Source organism: Microtus ochrogaster, unplaced genomic scaffold (genome assembly GCF_000317375.1).
Source record: "Microtus ochrogaster isolate Prairie Vole_2 unplaced genomic scaffold, MicOch1.0 UNK8, whole genome shotgun sequence".
NCBI lineage: Eukaryota > Metazoa > Chordata > Mammalia > Rodentia > Cricetidae > Microtus > Microtus ochrogaster.
In genome coordinates this window covers 1,008,639-1,028,816 of record NW_004949106.1, presented here as the reverse complement: position 1 = coordinate 1,028,816, position 20,178 = coordinate 1,008,639, and the positions used below count along the sequence as shown (strand labels likewise).

Here is a 20,178-nt window from a genome sequence, read left to right as displayed (position 1 = left end):
TTTTTTTTATTTTTTGATATTTCCAGTGTGTGAAGGGTGTGGAGAGTAGACCGTGACATCAGTGTGGTGGCTTCATTTTGTAACACAGACCATGAGTCCTGCGGGATCTGTGTCAGCTACACAGAGAAATGAAAAGGTCACCCAACAAGATTGCTCAGTCGATGACAAAGGGGTGGAGATGGCTGCAGGAAGCATTTGACTTTCACTTGTCCACACATTGGTAGAAATCTGCGCACGGTTCTGTGGGAGCGGTGCTGATCTAAGCAGAGGCCACTGGGAGCGGTTGAGGCCCTTGTGGGGCCCAGATGACCATTCATGGGACACAGCAAGGAACACACATAGTAGGAGGGAAGGAGCTTGGTTCTGTTGGGAATGCTGAGGCTTCCCATCAGCAGCAGATATCCCACGCAAACCACAGATACCTCAGTGGGCTCTCAGGAAACTGAGTTGTCAGGAGAGCTGGGGTGTAGGGTCTTGATTCAGTGACTCAACAACCTCAAATCCCGAGAGACTGAACTAGAGCGGTTTCCTTGGGTACAGCTGTTGAGGCGGTGAGCTCCATGGTGCCCCAGATCAACACTTTCTGTGGCTTTGTGTTTCAGAGGTGATGATATTCTCAGCATCCTGACTGGCGTAAACTATGATGTAAGCAATAAAGACGACAGGAAGAACATGGGGAAGCAGATGCCCCAGCCCATCTTCACGCTACGGAAGAAGCTGTTCTTCCCTCTCAACTGATGTGTGCTCCACGTGGATGACACTTGGCTAGTCCATGCATTTTTTGTTTTGGGGGGTTGGTGGGTTATAATTTATTTTTTATGATTTCTTTTATTTTGAGCTACTAAATCATTTATCCTGGCCCTTTCCTCCCTTCACCCCTTCCCACATAATCCTGTCTCTCTTTCAAATTTATGAGTTCTTTTCTTCATGAGTTGTTGCTACATAAATATATATATAATCTTTTTCAAAAACACAACTGGCTCCGTGTACATCATGTTACTTGTATGTCTGTTTTCAGGGCTGACCACTGGGTGTTTTTTTTTTCTGTGCAACATGTAATTCTTCCAGGTTAGTTTTCTTTTGCAGACAATAATTCTGAGCATATCTCTCTCTTCAGGGTAATTTCCCAATTAATCGAGGGCTGTTAAGAAACCTGCACGGTGATAAAAAGAAAAAGCTCCCTCGGGTTTTGGAGGGAATAACTTCAAAAATAGTTACAGAGCTAAGTTTACTTGGTGCAGTTAGAGTTAAACTTGACTGGAATAAGGAGGTGGCTCAGTGGTTAAAGTATTGCCAAATGAGCATGAGGACCCATGTTCGAATCCCTAGGACCATGTAAATGTCCGTGGGCAAACTGACCCTCCTATAATTCCAGCGCTTGGAAGGGAGGAGCAAGCTGTGTAGCCAGACTAGCAATGTGGGGCCCTGGGTTTACAGAAGAGCCCCTGCCTCAATGATGAAGACGGAGAGTTATTGAGGGAGACCACACATGTGCACGCAAGAGCCTGTGGACCTCATACATATGCTTATGGACATGAACATGCGTGCAAGAACCCCACCATACACATACACATGAGGGAAAGTAAAACTTATCGATTTTAATACTGTTATATCTTCAGAATATGCGTAACGTTCTGGTTTTTAAAAAACGGTGACCATGAGGGCTGGTGAGATGTGCACCGGGACCAACCAGGTAGAAGGAAAGAATTGACTCCCATGAGTTATCTTCCGATCTCCAAAGCACACTCTCCAACGTACACACAACATAGGGATGGGTAAATGTTACGTGATATTTTGTTTCTGTTCTGCCAACACTTGCCATAGAGATCTGGAGGTCTGCACAGACAGGAGATAGGAAGTGATAAGGCTGGGTGGAGGGAGGAAGTGAGAAGGCAGAGCATGAACAGGATAGGTAAGAAGTGACCGTGGCTGCCCCTTTGCTTCTCTGATCTTTCAGCGCTTACCTCGCCGTCTGACTCCAGGTTTTTATTAGTAAGACTAATTAGGATCATGCTTCATTCGTCACCCAGTGAGGTGCCAGACGTAAACGGTGACTTTTCTGTCCTGGCCAGTCCCTCAGCTGCTTTTAAAATAACCACTCAGAGGCTTAATACTAATTACAAACTGGCCTATTGCTCAGGCTTATTACCAACTAGCTCTTACATTTAACTTAATCCATTTCTATGAGTCTCTGAGTTTTTATTAATTGTGCTGCAAGATGAGGCGCTTTTTCGGTAGCTAAGCCTTTTAAAACATCAAAGAACAGTGTTAAAAATTTCCCAAGCCAGATGGTGGTGGCGCACGCCTTTAATCCCAGCACTTGGGAGGCAGAGGCAGACAGATCTCTGTGAGTTCGAGGCCAGCCTGGTCTACAAGAGCTAGTTCCAGGACAGGAACCAAAAGCTACGGAGAAACACTGTCTCGAAAAATCAAAAAAAAAAAAATTCCCAATCTTCTTGCATTTTTTTACAGCTTGAATAATGATCTAGCAAAATCTTTATCTTGGATTTTGCTGTGTTTCAATCCATATTAATGTATAGGTTTTTCTATATTTTTATATTTTTTAAAAAACTGAGTTGTTTGTCCTACAAATTATTCTTTAGTATATATTTTTACTGTATTTGTGTTGGTAGAATTATATATTTTTATAAATAAACCGTCAGCGAGAAGAAAAGGTGGTTTTTAAAAAGTAGAGCAACTTGTGAATTGAGCTTACTGTTTCTAGGGGATGGCTGTGTTGGCCTCTGCTGTTTCTGTTTTTTTTGTTTGCTTGGCAAATGGCATATTCACGCGTGGGAAACATTCAACCTCTAGTAATGATTTCCACGGCTGTGGAACAACATTCATAGTTGGCACTTAAAGAATCACTTCCACATGAAAAACACATTTGGCCAGGCAGCGGTGGCTCACGCCTTTAATCCCAGCATTCAGGAGGCAGAGGCAGGCATGGGAGGAGGCTGGGGGGAGGCCGACCAGAGCCAAGACGGGTTCTCCTAGTAGCCCTGATAGAGTCCAAGCCTTAGTTTCAGTTCACTAAAATGAGATGGTCCTCAGGAAAACCACAGTGTAGAAACAACCAATCAGCAGGTGCCCTACAGCCTTCTGCCAGCTCAGCAGGCTCCCGGAGCCCCTTTGCTGCCTCAGCAGGGGCCCCCACGCCCAGTCTCCTGATAACTAAAGATAGCTTTCCCTGCCCTGCAGCTGGAAGGTCCCCAACCACTAGAACCTCCTGCCAATCAGCCCCAGATTAATTCCTCCTCCCTGGAATTTCCCTAACTCTGCTTCAAAGGAGCTTGTGAGCCTCTTGGGGGTTGCCATGTGCCACCCCAAAGTTGGAATTAATAAAGTGATCTTGTTATTGCATACGTGACTGGTTTTTCCTTGAGGGGGTTTCTCTTGGACCCTAACAGTTCTAAGACAGTCAGGGGGGGTACATAGAGAAACCCTGTCTCGATAAACAAACAAAAAGCCAAACCAGAATTTGTTTTTTAATCATGGTGACCCCCTGCACTCAAAGGGCAGGCAATCCAATGAGTCTAAGAAGTGTCGTGATGAGGGACGGGGTGGCTCTGAGTTCACCTCGGTCTGTGTAAGTCTCCACAGAGGCCTTGGCATCCTGCTTACGTGATGGGTTCCTGTGTGTCCACCCCACTTCCATGTAGATGTTGGTCCCCTGTGGGTGTCTGGATTCTCATGATGATCAGAGACTGGGTAAGTCGTCTCTTAGTCTTCTTGAGTTGTTGGGCTAAGGCATATGATATATCAGTTAAGAAATTTTTTTTTGGAATTAAATCAATTAATTTTCGTGCTTGCTATGTGCCCTTGGGGGACAAGACTCACACCTCATAATGCATCATTTAATAAGAATTCCCTTCAAACCAGTCTCCGATCAAAATATGTAAGAAGCCGGAAAGGAAATATTTGCACAGAGCACAGAAGTTTCAACCCCAGGACAGACGACAACAGTTTTCACAGAAGATTCACGATATAATTGAGATAAGATTTCAAACATTTTAAACCATTCTGGAGAATGCAAACTGTAAAAAAAAAAAAAAAAAGACAAAAATAAAGTCGTAACAACCCATCTGCCTTTCTCCAGAAAGCCTTGCTGGAGTTCATAGTTCCATAGGAGCTGCGTGGCTGCGTACACAGCTGGGGAGCGTGGTTCGTTATCTACGTTCGGGAAAGGCAGACTCATGCGAACAAGGAGTAGCAGAAGCCGACATGTCGGACATTTCATTCTTGGTCACCATCTTTTGCCTGTAAGAAGAACCGTGCATTGCTGCTATAGCCTCGAAGGGTAGACGGGATATAGGGTGTTTGCAGAGAAGCGTGGTTTTTCTCCTGCCCGAGGAAGTAGTCTCCCTTGTCATAGTTTAAATCTGATGAAATGTGGTATCTGGGTGATCATATTCCCAGTGGAAATCGGCATGATGGGTAACTTATCTTCTGTGTTAGTGGTTTAAGAAGCACCTTCAGGGGCTGGAGAGATGGCTCAGTGTTTAACACACTGGATGTTTTTGCCAGAGGACCCAGGTTCAATTCCCAGCACCCACATGGCAGCTCAAAGCTGTCTGTAACTCCAGTTCCAGGGGATCTAACATCCTCACTCTGATGCATATAAAATAAAATAATATAATATATGTATGTATATGTATATATAAACCTCCAGACATACAACACACTTTAATTAACCTATATAATTAAAAAAAAAAAATAAAGGAAGCCCCTTCAGGGAATAGTGATTCTGATTGGCAGCTGGTCTCAACAGGAACCAGAAGAACCAAATCTGGGAGTTAAAACCCATTCAACTCTGAAAAAAAACCCTTAGTCACAAGACAAAGCCATTCAGAGATCCATAGGCAAACTTCCTGTGTTTTACACAAAAACAGACTTGAGGGGAGAGGACTCTAGATACCCCACAGACAAACCGCCCACCTCAGACAATCTACCTCCCAGGTAAGCTTGTGTCCAGGCCCAGTGCCACGCCTGCTCGCAAAAGTCGGGAGTCCCTAGCTTGTCTTGACCTAGCCCTCACTATGATGCCCTCCCCACTCTTAGGGGTAACTCAGCCAAGTCCCCTGAGCGGCAGCACCCGTACCCCGTACCCCATACCCCGTACCTGAGGCAGATGTTTTCCTCCGTCAGGATCTGGATGGTGTACTTGTACTTCTCTTCGGCTTCAGCAAGCTTCGTCTGAAACAGTTTCTCCAGGTTTCCCACTACGGTTTTCTGAAAGATAAATTTGAATAGCCATCTTCCCCAGACCCAGCGGTGGTGGTGGTGGGGGGGGGGCAAGGCTCCTGGGCGGCAGAGCACAGCGCTCTGGGCTTCCTTTGCGGCCAGCACTGCCCTCTCTCTCCAGCCAGGCCTCACCTCTCTCTGGAGTTCCAGCTGGCAGTGGTAGAGGCTCGTGTTCAGTGTCTCCAAGACGATCGCTTGTGCCTGCAACTCGGCCTCCAAGATCTGCGCAAGAGGAAACCGCCTCAGGACGTCGTGCGGGTGCAATGTTCCCGAGACCGGAGGGAACTCAAGGTCTGTTTCCCTCTCTGGGACGCGTGGAATAGAATGCAGTGTGCCAGCTTCGGCGACTTTGCCTGTATCACTTACAGCCGACCAGTCGCCATGCGGCCACGTCTGCCCTTCCTTCTCCTTCTCTTTCCCACCTGTGTTCTGTTCGTCAGTCTGTCATCAGAGTGCCAGGGCCGGTAGTCACGGGTCACCAGCATGCATTCGCGGTGTGGTCCTTTTATTTTCTTCTATCTCTCTCCATCCATCCATCCATCCATCCATCCATCCATCCATCCATCCATCCATCTATCTATCTATCTATCTATCTATCTATCTATCTATCTATCTAATCATCTATCTATCTTATTTATCATCCATCACCTATCTGTCTCTGTCTGTCTGCCTATTTATCATCTATCTTATCTATCATCTATCTATTTGTCTATCTATCTATCTTATCTATAATCTATCATATCTATCATCACCTATATACACACGTCTGTCTATCATCTATCTATCTATCTATCTATCTATCTATCTATCTATCTATCTATCTATCTATCGATCTATCTCCCTAACTATCTATTTTGGTTTTTCAAGACAAGGTTTCTCTGTGTAACCCTGGCTGTTGTGGAACTGTAGCCTAAGTTGTCCTCAAACTCAGAGATCTGCCTTTCTCTGCCTCCCGAGCGCTGGGATTAAAGGCATGAGCCACAACCACATGGCTAAAGCTTTTTTTTTTTTCTCCTGGAACTAGCTCTTGTACAGCATGCTGGCCTCAAAAGGGAGTGGCACTGTTAGGAGGTATGGTCTTTCTGGAGGAAGTGTGTCACTGAGGGGGAGGGCTTTGAGGTCTCCCATATGCTCAAGTCATGCCCGGTGAGACAGATCACTTCCTGCTGCCTGCAAGATGTAGCTACTTCTCCAGCACCAGGTCTGCCTGCATGCAGCCATGTCCCACCATGATGATAATGGACTGAACCTCTGAACTGTAAGCCAGTCCCAATTAAATGTTTTCCTTTTTAAGAGTTCCTGTGGTCATGGTGTCTCTTCACAGTAGCAAGCAACACAATGACCAGCACCTACTAAAAGTTCAGCAGACTTGCAGACAAATAAATCAGAATGGAAACAGACTCAGGGATTATAGCCTCAGATAGAATTAGTAGAGACGCTCACAAGAGCTGTTCTGAGATTACATTAGGACTCCCTGGCTCTGAGGCCACTCTCTGTACTTGTTCAAATTCTATAGTTTGTTTGGCCCTTACATTTGCTGGTCCTGCCTGGGCTTGAAGATAAGATTTCTTCATGATGCCTGTTCAGTGGCATGTCTATTCTGGACACAAATTACATTTTCAGAGAAAAGGAAAACACAAATTACTTTTATTTAACATATATTTTTTTTTCATCTGCCTTCACAAATGACCTTGTGTGTCCCAGCAGAAGAGAGCCCTACAGAAACCACCTTTGGGTGTCTAAGGTACACCCAAAGGAGGGGCTTAGCAACAAGGTTCTGTTGGAGACATTTGGAAGGTTCAGGGCTCAGAGGGAAGAACATGGTGTTCTGTGATTCAAAGTTCTGTGTTTTAAGTTATTCAACATTGATGATCCCGCAGTCTGTTGCTGATGTATTTGCTCACAGCTGGCTCTGAGAAGGGCTGCATCTGCTTTACATACAGTTCAAGAGTCATTATGACTTAGTGAGCCCAACACATGGATTTCGGTACTCCATTCATTTGACTGCTTTGAGTAAAATGGCATTTACTTTACCCGAGAGTATATCATTTGCAAGATACCAGTTTCACGGAGATGCTTACCTCCTTGGATTTTCTCAGCTCCTGCATTTGCAACAGATCTTCATCATGCTGTTTAATGAGCTCCTAAAAACAAGTTTTTGAAAAAGTCAGTACTGTGGTTCTGGGTATTCTTTTAGAGAATTAAGAAGCCGCTCAAGGATTCAAGAATACAACACTCACTGAACTTATGGCATTATCAATGGAGATGTGGCATTTTGAAGTCATATTTTGACTATCTTATTTAGTATATATATAGTCCGGACTGGACAAGCAGGATACAAGAAAAAAGACTGCCAAGCCTTGCCAAGAGAGGGTAAGATGGTTCTGAAAATGTTCCTGCCTCTGAAAATGATCTGTCAGCTACTCTAGGCTTTAGCCAAAGTTGGTTGCTCCAACATTTCAATTTGAGGATTGTCTCCATCGGATCAGCTGGAGGGCATGCATATGGGCATTTCCTTGACTGCCAATTGATGTCAAACGGCCCAACCTATGGTGGGCGGTCACCTCTCTAGGCAGGTGGGTTTGGGCTGTGTGAGAAAGGCAGCTGAACATGAAAGAGTAAGCAGTGTTCCTCTGTAGTCCCTGCTTCAGGTTCCTGCCTTGATTTCCTACATTAGAAGCTGATGAGGGACTGCAACCCTGTAGGATGAAATCAATCCCTTTCCTTCAGATTGTTTTTGGTCATGGCTTATCACAGCAACCAAAAGCAAACTAGAACGGTCATTATTTTTGCATATATTTCCAGAAAACTTGAACAAGGAGGAGCGTGTCTATTGGGGACAAACAGTCACCTAGGTATGTAGACCCAGAAGGCTCAAACTGCTTGCACCACCTGGACCACACTCTTAACCCGAGAGCATCCTGTTACCTCTTTCTCTCGGGTGAAGTTCTCGAAGACGGCACTGAAGGATTCATTTATTTTCCTCTTTTCTTCTTCCGACTCTAGCTCAAACTTTTTTGTTATCCTGTGTTCTGCGGAGGAGAGAGCAAAGCAGGTTTGAGTGTAAATGTGGAGGAAATGGGCCAGAGAGAAAGCCCCAGAATGACTGAATCAAGAAGCAATGAGGGCCTTTCACTCGGGTTGCACGCTCTGACCCTCAGCTGGGGAGGTCAACTCCTCCTGCGTGTTGTGACGGTAGCCACAAGGGATTATCTCAATTCTTCAGTGTGTGGTTTAGTTCTAAGAGCCCTAGCTGTCCTGGAACTGTCTCTGTAGACCAGGCTGATCTCGAACTCACAGAGACCCCCCTGCCTCTGCCTCCCGAGTGCCGGGGTTAAAGGCGTGCGCTGTTTTGATACTCCCGGGAAAAGCCCGCAGCTTCTGCGGTACTCACTCTGTTGCAGCAGGATCTTCTCCCTCTCCAGCTTCTCATCCTTCTCCCATTCTGCCTTCCGCTTTGTCCACTTGTCTTCCATCTCTTCGTAAATGCTGTCCTGTAGAGGCGCAATGGATAGAGCTATAACGTGGGGGACACGGCAGAGACTGTGGCTGCGTCCTTGGGTGCTCGGCACAGCACGGGGGGGGGGCACCGGGGGCTCCTGGGTGGGTGGTCCTTAAGACAAAAAAAACAAAAAACAAAAAACGATCCCAGCTAAGCTCGCTGGAGAGCTGGGATAAGCTCAGGGGTCAAGGGCCGTCTACCAGCAGGGTTCGCCAAGCTGGACCCCGACTTCCTTTGGAAACAGGTGAGGCTCCCTGTATCAGAGAATCCCGCCCAGTTCCGCAATCACTGGGAGAGAGCTTCTACGTTGGAACTTCATCAGACTTGGGGAAACCTCCTATTTTGTTTTCCTTTTTTTTTTCTTCTTTTTTTTTTTTTTTTTTTTTTTTTTTTTTTTTTTTTTTTTTTTTTTTTTTTTTTTGGTTTTTCGAGACAGGGTTTCTCTGTGGCTTTGGAGCCTGTCCTGGATCTAGCTCTGTAGACCAGGCTGGTCTCGAACTCACAGAGATCCGCCTGCCTCTGCCTCCCGAGTGCTGGGATTAAAGGCGTGCGCCACCATCGCCCGGCTCCTATTTTGTTTTCTATTGCTGCGAGAACAGTCTCCTCGAAAGCAATTTGGGTGGGAAAAGGTTTGTTTGGCTTACACGCCCAAGTTACAGCCCATCCCTGGGAGATACCAGAGCAGGGGCTGACACAGAGGCCTTGGAGGAGTGCTGCTTACTGGCTTGCTCCCGTGGCTTGTCCAGCCTGCTAACCTGCCCAGAGGTGGCCCCACCCACAGTGGGCGGGGCTCTCCCACATGAATTATTAATCTGGAAAATGCTCTACAGACTTGTCCACAGGCAATGGAGGCAATTTCTCCAATGAGTTTCCCTTCTCCCAGATGACTCCGTTTTCTGTCAAGTCAACAACTTTGTGAAAAGCCAGAACTATGTTCCTTCCTTTGACCAGCACTCCACGGCTAGGACCGAAGATGTTCGAAGTGCCATTTCCTGTTAGCCGAGTGATGGAAATAGCACAAGGTCACCTAGAAGGGGACAGTGAGATCCCCCAAGGCCCGTTCACTAGGAGGAGAGCAGTCACGAACAAGAAGGCACAGCCACCAATATGCCCAATGAGAAGAAGATACAAAAATGGACCTAGATTGGCTATACCACGGTCTCAGTGAAAGTTGAGACTAAGCACAGGTGTTTGCAAGGTCATCTCTGGGGAGTGGCGATTCTTTCTTTTTGGTGTTGCTGTTGTTGGTTATTTCCACTGGGCGGGGGGGGGGGGACGGATTTACTTGTTTTAATGTGTTCTGCCTGCATGTATGTCTGTGTGCTTACTGTGTGCCTGGTGCCTGAGGAAGCAGAAGAGGGCATTGGATCCCCTGGAACTATAGTTACACATGGTTTTGAGCCACCATGTGGGTGCTGGGAACTGAATTTGGGTCCTCTGGAAGCATCAAGAACTCAGCTGCTGAGCCATCTCTCCAGCCCTAATCCTCTCCTCCACTTCCTTTTGGAAAAACAGTCAACAGCTATTACTGTGATGACCACAAACATATTTTTTTTTTCAGTAGATTTGTGTCAGAGACCAGTCTCGACAAAAGTACCCCTCACCAGGGTAGAAGCATTGGGAATTAGAAATACGGCAAAGGAATGGAGAAAGATGGAGTGTTATTGGGAGGGAATTCCAGTGAGTACTGAAATTTGCTCCTGTTTAATTTCCAACTGCTTAAAATACCCCGACCCCAAACGGTAGGAGTAAGACCAAAAAATTACATTAACATGATACAAGGAAAGAAGAGACCAATTGAAGGTTGAGGGCTACAGCCACAGTTAAGTCTTCTGTTGCTAGAACAAAACAAGTCACACTCATACCCTAGACCAGAACATTCTGTAGGCAAACCACTCCGTGGGTGCAATCCAGTGTTATCTCCTTAAGGGAACTGAAGCTTTAATTGGAGTCTTAGGCTTTTGTTTGAGGTAGGAACAGATCTGCTTCTCTATTCCTGAAGTGCAAGGTCTGGTTATTAGACACACCTGTTAACAACAATAACCTTGAGAGAGCAGAGCTGTCTGGTCCACGTCTAGGTGGGACCTTCGTTTGGCGCAGAAGCACGAGAACCTTGAAGGAACTAGAGCTCAGTTCCCACTCTCTGGTTGGAACTTCGGTCATCGTGGAAATAGGCTCACATTTCCGGGCCTCTTCAGATTTGCATGGCTGGTTTGTCAAGCGGCTCATGCTTCCTGCTGGGTTCATAGCAACGCTGTGGTGGTGGCCGCTAGGTACCACAGTGGCACCAGAGGAAGGATCTGAGAATCTCAACAGATCTACACTCTTCCCACGTGGTCAGCCAGGAATGAGCCTTGCTTCGCTCCGAATCTCACCTGATACATGTGGAACATATTCTTCAGGTACTTATACTCTTTGCCCATGTCCTCTGGAAGAAAAGAAAGGAAACAAGGGCATCACTTTCTGACAGGCCCCCTTTCCAAACCTCGCGTGAACGCCTCAGCACCACGTCCCTGCTCCTCCCAGCTGGTAAAATCTTTACTCCCAGCTGCTTCTGGAAGCTTACTAAAAGCCCGGATGTTGGACCCTGCCTGAGCCTCTGGGTACTTTCTGAGCTTCTCAGAGCTGTTGAAACTAACACGACCTCACGCCCTTTTCGTAAGAGCTCCCATGAGTAAATCCTTGTCTGCGGGAGGAAGGATACCACCTCCCAGCGTGCATCCGCTTCTCTTTTTAGCCATGTTTCTCCCTTTATGACGGTTCTGAAAACCACGCGCTCTCTTGAGGAAATTAGCAAGCAGGCGAAGTATAAATAAGACGCTAGCGTCAAAGAAAGGGCTGTGGTATAGACTCTAAAGCGTAGGGTTTCTCCTTCCCTCTGTGGGCGCTAGACTATAATCCCAGAACCTGAAGGGTGCAGACACTGCTCTCTCCAAGGGCGCTGTAAGCAGTGTGATCCGCTCAGTACAGCCCTTGGTACTACAGAGCCTTGCAATCATAGTGTATCGATCAGGAGGTAACAAAGCACCATCATTTTCCGTGTGAGCAAACCTGAAGACATTATAATAGAGGTAATATAATTTTAAAACTTTAAAATGCACTTAAAGCATTTTATGTTCTCACTTTGCAGATAAAAACAGATCCTCGGAGAAAAGCAAGGGCATGGCTCTCCCTTTCCACTGTCATTCTGAAGACACACTCATCCCCCTGAGCTTTGGAAAGGAAATCTTAGACGCTGGGCTGTGCTAACTTCCCAGGGTCTGATAGTACCTAGCTTTTCCTGGGCAGAAGCTTTTTCCACCTTCAGGGCATCTTTGTAGCTGTTCTCTAACTTCTCGAGCTCCAGTTTGTGAGCCTTTTTGAGATCCCTGTGGGACAAAGCAGTGAACAGAAATCCAGAGTCGGTAAGGGACTGGCCATGGAAGCTAAACTAACTCGACCTCTGGAAGCCATGGCAGAAGGAAAGAGCTGACTTCCAAAAGCGGTCTTCTGCGATCCACAGGCACACTGTGACCAAGTGTACACACACACACACACACACACACACACACACACAGAGAGAGAGAGAGAGAGAGAGAGAGAGAGAGGTTCAGAGTTGATCTGTTGCACTGACACCACACACACACATACATGCACACACACACGCATACTTGTGCACACTCATCGAAGTGGTACCCTCACTTCCTGCCTTCTATCCAGAGTGAGATGTTTCTTACAATCACTGTTATTTGTGAGACCTCAACAGTCAACACTTGCTGCTTACAGTTCACTTGCAGAAGCACCCAGGATAAGTTTAGAACCCCAGGTCCAGCCAGGATCCATACGCTGATAGGGTCTGAGTATCAAAGTGAGAGCCTCCAGGCCATAAATCAGATGAAAGATACAAACGTATATCACTAAAGGAGAAAGGCTAATCTGCAAAGATTGCATGCTGTACTATCCCAACGCTAGGCAAGAAAAATCTGTGGAGATGACAGACCTCAATCAGTGGTTTCTAGGCATTGCCTTGGGAGGGGGTGGGGAGGGATCAGTAGGCGGGGCAGGCTGAGATAAATCCTAAAGCCCCTTTGTCCAACACTCTCACAGTGAAGACGTGTCTGCACACGCTTCTTCTCCAAACACACAGCGTGTTCTGCACCAGGGCTGACCCCTGAGCAGGTGATAACCATGTACCAATGCAGATTCATAGATTGTGACAAACGTGAATCTCCTCCGGAAGCCTGCATGGGCTTCAAGATGCTTCTCCCTCACAGACAACACACTCCCTTCTCCCTCCCTTGGACTTGCTCTGTTCCTTTCCCCCATCTCTTTCTTTGTTGGCCAAGATCAGGGAAAGCAGAAGGAAGGAGGAGGAAAAAAGAGAGGAAGAGAGGAGCGAGGGGGGAATGGGATCACAACAGATCGTGTACGACAAAACTTTGTGGAGAACAAAAAAAAAAAACCCGGCTTTTCTCAGCAACCGATCAAAAGAAATATTACAGTGGAAACGAAAAGGATGCATGATGGAAAAGCAGGAACACGAAGCACAAACGGCTTCATTTTAGCGGCTTCAAACGAAGCCGCCCTGCTCTCTGAAGTCATGCGCGTCGCTCACACACTGCAACCAGCTGCGCTTGGCACCACTGGGAGCCCTCAGGGTACGGGGATCCCGTCCAGGCATTGCCCATGCGCCTTTCCCAGGAAGCCTACCTGTTCTCGTTTTCGAACTTCTGTTTCATCTCGGCGCAGCGGAGATCCATCTTGTTGGAGAGCTGGAAATGGGGCCAGTGTTAATGTCACATGCAGGACTCGGCTGGCTCTGATTTACGTGAAGCCCCCTCCTTCGGAGGGGAAGCCTGCCTCGGTCTCTCCTGGGTGGGCTCTGCGGTGCTGAGGGCGCACACTCAGGGAGGGTCCCCTGCCTGATCGTCAAGGCGGTGCCTAGGCACCACCTTGTTCCTTCGGTCATTTCATTGTGTGGCGTGGTCTTTGGATTCGTTCAAACTTAGAAACAGCTTATTTAGCAACAAAGTCGAAAAGAACCAGCCGTCAGACTGCAGACACATCAAAGGCCTACCTGTGGCCATACACACCCCCCTCACTCTCCTCCTTGCCTCTACTGGGAAGTTAAACCATCTTGGCTGCAGGATCCTAGGAGAAGAACAATCGTCCCCACACTGTGGACTGGGTCCTTCTTCAGAGTCCCAGCCTGCTGAGGCCGTGGGGTGTGGCCTTCTCAGAGTCTTTGCCTGCTGTTATCTGTCTGTCTGTGGTGTTAGTGACTCTTTCAGAAATGTCTTATCCCTAACCACCATCTCACAAATAGGAATGCTTTCAAGAAGCCCCCCACCCCCAATACGGACAGTCTCTAAAGCCGCCTTCCATGGGGCCTGGGCCGGAGAGCCAAACGTGAATTTATCTGAAGTCCCGCCATCTTACACAGATGATGCAAGTTTCTCAAACCTCAGTCTCCCTTTTGTAGGAGAAGACATCAAAACGGCAGGGTAACAAGATAACAAATCGGAGGCAGGAAAGGTCTGGTCACAAGGTGGCTCACTGTAAGATTCAGACAGGCTGGAACAACCCAGTTTGAGAGGCTGCTATGGGGAGGGAGAGTTTTACAGCAACACCAGGCAGGGTGTGTGTTCCTGAGTGTGACTCTGGATTCTCGGGCTAGCCCTGGTCACCAGATACACCTGCCTGAGCTGGGGAAGAAGGGATCAAATCAGAGCCGATGAGCAAAATGTTAAAAAGGTCACCTGCTTTTAAAATGCCTCGAATGTCAGAGGACCCAGCGACCCGCCCAGGAGCATCAGAGGTGACCGACCGCTGAGAGCAGCAAGTGATCTCTGGGAGCCAAAGCAGCAGCGGTGTACCCCAGTGGCTTCTGGACTATCATGAGAATCATGAGGAGTTCCTCTGGGAAAGAGCACCCGTGCCCCAGCCGGCATCCTCTGCTGCTATTGATATAAGATACCCTGCTGCCACAGTGACCAATGGAACCTCAGCTCCACCTACACTTAGAAGAGTGATCACCAGAACCGTGGCCACATAATAATCAAAACACTAAACATACAGAATAAAGAAATAATGTTAAGAGCTGCAAAGGAAAAAGGCCGAGTAACAAATAAAGGCAGACTTATCAGAACTACACCTGACTTCTCATTGGAGACAGTGAAAGCCAGAAAGCCCTGGATAGGCCTTATGCAGACATTAAGAGACCACAGATGCCAGCCCAGACTACTATACCCAGAAAAACTTTCAATCACCATAGATGGAGAACACAAGATATTCATTCCATGACAGAACCAGCTTGAAACAATACCTGTTCACAAATCCAGCCCTATAGGAAGTACTACAAGGAAAACTCCAACCCAAGGAAGTCAGAAACATTAAAAAATAAAAAACACAGACAATAGATGATCTCAAGGAGCTGGTGGGACAGACTTAGTTGACTTCCCATGGGAGGCCTTACCATCTCTGAGGAGCAGATGGGGGTGGGATGTGGGCAAGAGAGGGGGAGTAAGAAAAAGAGGGGGGGGGCTGGGATTGTGCTGCTTCTGAAGAAAGGGCCCCGAGAACTTAATAGTAAGTACTAGAGAGTGGACACCGGGGGCTTCCTAGAAGCTTTTGCAGGACACTGAAGGCATCCTCCATGCTGGGGTCATTATCAGTATCCTGGCAACCCCTGCAGCTTGTATTTCACAACAAAGGCAGGAGAGGGGAGTAATTAGTGACCCCAGGGTGGAGAAGATGGTGTTTACCATAGCCAGAGGCAGCGGGAGGATGCAGGCAGAGAAATATTGCTCAGTGCACCGTCCTCTTTGTAGAGTCCTGTGCCCAGATAGCACGGCTCACTACAGCAGAGTGCCTGGCATCTTGCCTGGCACACAGATGTTCTGATAGTATCAGTCCTGAGGGTGTGGTAAGTGCCAAGGTCACTCACCAGTTTCTGAGCAGACTGGTGGTCTCTGTTCATTTGCTCTATTATTGCCGTCAACTCGGAGATCTGCTCCTCAAGGTCGGAGATGATGTCGGTCCTGCGGGGCGAACACCTCCGTCACCACCAGAGCGTGTTATTCACGCCAGCAGCCCCAGGTCGCCTGCTCCGCCGCTATGGCACAGGATGTCTTATTCGGGGTGGTTCCGAATAAGATATCTCATAACAGAGTGCCTGGACCTCGTGCCTGGCCCTTCGGGTGAGCTAGCTGGAAGCCATGAGGGCAGCGTGGCGTCCTGCTGAGCAGGGGAGAAATAAGAGTGTGCGGGGCACTTATCGGAGTTCGGTTGTCGCTAAGTGAAGGCAAGAGGGAGAAGGGCAGAGGATTAGGAACCGGGGAAGCTGTGGGAAGATGCATGTCGACAGTCAACTGGAGGGAGACAAGGAGTGGTCATGGATGGGACTAAGAGGAGGGTTATATGACTATGTGTGTGAAGCCATGTCTGCAATGCCAGCACTCAAGAACAGGAGGATAGTGAGTTCATGTCCGGTCTGGGTTAGACAGCAATATAGTATTTAAAAAAAATTTTTTTTTTTTCCCCTGAGACAGAGGTTCTCTGAATCACAGCCCTGGCTGTCCTGGAACTTGCTCAGGCTGGTCTCCAACTAAGAGAAATTGTTAGGATTCACGCATTAAGCTGGTCCTTCGTGTGGCAGGATGCCCCGCCCCCTCCTATGACTGCTAAGTCATTATGTATTCTGTAAGGTGCAAAAGGGACAAACTCCGCCTGTTTCTGCTCTCTTTCCCATTGCTCTTTTGAAGAGGCCTCTTCTTCTTCCTCTTCCTCTTCCTCCCTTCCCTCCCCTCACTCCCTTTATCGTAACAAAACTCCCACGTAAGCTCTGTTTGCGTGGCGCCGTCCTCCCTTACCCTCCACGGGCTCTCATTTGCTGCGTGGTCCACCTCGGGCCGTGTTTTGCAACAGAGATCTATCTGGCCCCGCCCCCACAACCCTCCTCCTTCCACAGAACTGGTGTTCAGGGTGCCTGCCCCCCCAGTCTTCAGAACAATAGTTCCTAGGGCAGACTAAAACTGGAAGGAGGAGACGCCGGGGGGACGGGGGGCCTGAATTGAGGTAGGACAGTGGGGAAATAGAAAGAGAGGTCGTGGAGGTAGAATTGAAATGTGTGGGTACGTGCACGAGAGTGACGTCAGAGGGTAGCAAAAGAGGCGGGGCTTCAGGGAAGGCAATGGCTGGCCCTCAGCGGGATGGATCGGGTCTGAACCTCTCAAAGGCTCTCCCAGGGTCATGGAGAAACTGCTTTTGCCCTTAATCCCCCTACTCAGGATCCAGAACTATTTGTGAATATTTCACCTGTCCCTGCCCTGGCAGGAGCACCTTCTTCTTTAATGTAAGTTATGATAGCTGGGCTGTTTCTGAGCAGGGACCTGGAACCTGGACGTGGATATCAGGTATTTACTGAGGCCAGGCTGGGCTGACTGACTGGGCAGAGCCAGCTCTCAGACACTGGTGTTGATCCAAAGACTTTACCTGGAAAACTTGACTTTGTTCAAGATGTCCGATTCCAAGTGCTTCTTCCTATTGAACATCTCATCTCCCAAGGTGACTGAAATCTGTTCCCGATTTCGAATGAGTTTATAGCCAGGTGACACGTCAATCACCTCCTGGGTCTCGAGATGGAAGGCGGAGAGAAGCTGTGAGCCTTGAGGAGCTGAGGTTCCTCCACCTCCTCTGGGCTTCCTCATCTCTTATACACAGAGACACTGTGCTGAGATTCAGGGGCCCAAGACCCTTCTGTGCCCCCTTCTCCAGCCGCTACCCTCAAATCTCGCAGATCCACTCCCAACACTCACCCCCACGCCGGGACCCCTTAAGCTCAGCAGTGCCAACTGATCCCTCCACACCCTCCTCCCCATCCTCCACTGCGGCCAGTAGCCGGGCATTGTGGGAACTGCTCAACGTTTGGAATTGGATAGGCCAATTTTAAATATTTGGCCCTGGAGTTACTCCACATCTCTGTGACTCAGCTTCCTCTCCAGAAAAAAACAGTGATGATAACTTCCACAAAGGCCGTTTTCCAGGGTGAGACCCAACCAAGTAGCACACCAGGAAATGATTGGCGTGGGTGCAGCAATGTAGTGAGCTAATCCTTCTCCCTTCCTTAGCTGCCAAGGTGGAAACCTGGCAGAGCCATTGGCTAACATGGATACAGTCGTAGCTTCTAGACACAATCGGAACACCCTGCACTACCACAAGTGATCTAGGCCATCCATTGGCTAACATTATAGTCGTAGCTTCTAGACACAATCGGAACACCCTGCACTACCACAAATGACCCAGGCCATCCATTGGCTAACATTACAGTCATAGCTTCTAGACACATACGGAACACCCTACAGTACCACAAGTGACCCAGGCCATTTGTGACCATCTCCTAACTGGCATCTCTGCCCTCACCTCCCTTTAAGTCCTATCCTGAACTGAGGTTTCATCATCTTGTGCTTGGGCTCTTTTTTTAAAAAAATTTATTTATTCTTTATGTATACAGTGTTTTGCCTGCATATATACCTGGATGCCAGAAGAGGGCACTAGATCTCATTACAGGTGGTTGTGAGCCAACATGTGGGAACTGAACTCAGGACCGCTGAGTTCACTTAGTGCTCTTAACCTCTGAGCCATCTCTACAACCCTTGCACTTAGGCTCTTAAGACCCTGTCCCCACTGATCTGCTTTCACTCCTGGGCTCCAGATACTGTTGTGTTTCTCTTCACTTACTTGGTTCCTGACCGTTCCCGCCCTTTAAAGGACTGTGTGGTCCTTGTTTAGGAAGGGGAGGAACAGGTGGAATGATAAGATAAGTGGTCTATGAGAAAGCGCATTTTCTAAAATGCAAATAGAACCTGGTCTCATGCCTATGTCGGAACCACGGGGACTCATGTTCTGAGGCCCATGTCTGTCTTTGCCTTTGCTGGCTTTAGGTGCCTTGGTGGCCCGGATCTCAGGATTTGTGGCTTCCCGGTATGGCAGAGGACTTCCTGTAGTGGGGCATGAGTCATAGCATGAACAGCCACTGTCTGTTCTCCCCCAGGGACCCACACAAAGTAGGGGAGAGTTCCAGTTTGGCCACTTACATAAAACGTGCACCATTAATGCTATAGGTTCTCTGTTAAGATTTGGCAGAGTGAGTGTGTAAAAACCCCGTGCTTGCACACGGGAGATGCGAGATAAATGCTCTTCTGGCTCTTACCCCATTTCTACTCACAGAAGGAAGTTTGCCGCCTTCCTCCAGCTTTTCTGCCTGGGCTTTGTCTCTGCAAGAGAAGGACGTGCTTGGAGACTCAATGGAGCAGACGAAAGGCCAAGTTCAGGGGACCCTGCGGCTGCCACCTCTGACCTGCGGTCTCCAACGGTCACTTGACCTTCTGGGGGAACCCTGGGTAGCTGGGGAACACAGCGGTGCAGGGCCTCATGAAAGGGCAATCCAAAGAGGATGTGGGTGGGGCTGCACTCTAGAGCTCCCAGGGGGAACTGACTCCTGGTCTTTGCCAGCTTCTAGAGGCTCCTCGTGTCCCCAGGGGTCATCTTCACAGTGGTCACATCTCTCTCACTGACACTCTTTCTCATAACTGCACTGGTCCCTCTTGGAGAATACAGGTGAAGGGACTTCTTCATCTCAGTCAGCTACCTGACGACCTCCATCCTCCACCCGGCTGCTTCATCTTCCCACTCTCCAGGGACCAGGCAACTCTCTGTAGGCTATGCTCTTTCTGCCAGACACTGACTGCTTCCTCATTTTCTCTGAGCTAAAATCACCATGGATTTGGTCTGAGGAAAAAATCAGTGGGTTCTGGCAAATTGTTGACATCCCTGGTAGCAAGTTAGTTAAAGTCAGCATGAAGGTCCCGTGTGTGTGTGTGTGTGTGTGTGTGTGTGTGTGTGTGTGAGACACCCCCCCCCTGGGTAGTTGGGAAATCTGTTGGTACAGGTCCTCAGTGATAGAGATAATCCAAAACGGATGTGACCAGAGCTACGCCCTGGAGCTCTCTCAGGGTGAGTCAATTCCTCGTGTGGCTGTGGATTATTTTATCCATTGTCTCACGAGCTACACGTACTTACTTTGGGGAAACAACAGGTTTGGTTGGTTGGGAGAGAAGGTAGTTGCGTTCCCTTGAAACTGGTGTAGGATGAGTTTGTCTGAAAGCAAGATATAAACACTGGGAATTAGAAAACATGCCTCAGCACTCCCCAATGAGGGCGTATCCATGGTGGATCCATGAAGTGATAACTGGGATCAGGAAGATTCGAGGCCTTGAAGACCTTGGGTCCAAGGAGTTCTCCTACTTGTCTTTGCCTACTATCTCCAAGAACTCCTGGTTACCAGGGCAAGCCCCAAAGCCACTCGGGACAGCTGCCACTAAAGCTCGCTCTGTTTGGGTGTTTTACACACACACACACACACACACACACACACACACGCACACGCACGCACA

General features: G+C 48.1%; 2 protein-coding genes across 2 annotated transcripts in view; one reads left to right on the top strand and one right to left on the bottom strand.

The window, feature by feature from the left end:
* Positions 1–950, top strand: part of Casp8 (caspase 8) — a 35,894-nt gene extending 34,944 nt beyond the window's left edge. Inside the window, exon 10 of the mRNA XM_005366337.3 lies at positions 603–950. Within this exon, the coding sequence (XP_005366394.2) occupies positions 603–738 (136 nt within the window). The 3' untranslated portion in view covers positions 739–950. The remainder of the gene's footprint in view (positions 1–602) is intronic.
* A 2,987-nt stretch (positions 951–3,937) lies between these two features.
* Als2cr12 (amyotrophic lateral sclerosis 2 chromosome region 12) overlaps positions 3,938–20,178 on the bottom strand; it is a 24,803-nt gene continuing 8,562 nt past the window's right edge. Inside the window, exons 2-14 of the mRNA XM_026788833.1 lie at positions 19,805–19,882; positions 18,951–18,999; positions 17,219–17,358; positions 15,672–15,765; positions 13,436–13,497; positions 12,017–12,114; positions 11,122–11,174; positions 8,639–8,738; positions 8,173–8,276; positions 7,326–7,388; positions 5,377–5,466; positions 5,123–5,232; positions 3,938–4,260 (exon numbers count right to left, since the gene is read on the bottom strand). Of these exons, the coding sequence (XP_026644634.1) occupies positions 4,170–4,260; positions 5,123–5,232; positions 5,377–5,466; positions 7,326–7,388; positions 8,173–8,276; positions 8,639–8,738; positions 11,122–11,174; positions 12,017–12,114; positions 13,436–13,497; positions 15,672–15,765; positions 17,219–17,358; positions 18,951–18,999; positions 19,805–19,882 (1,132 nt within the window). The 3' untranslated portion in view covers positions 3,938–4,169. The remainder of the gene's footprint in view (positions 4,261–5,122; positions 5,233–5,376; positions 5,467–7,325; positions 7,389–8,172; positions 8,277–8,638; positions 8,739–11,121; positions 11,175–12,016; positions 12,115–13,435; positions 13,498–15,671; positions 15,766–17,218; positions 17,359–18,950; positions 19,000–19,804; positions 19,883–20,178) is intronic.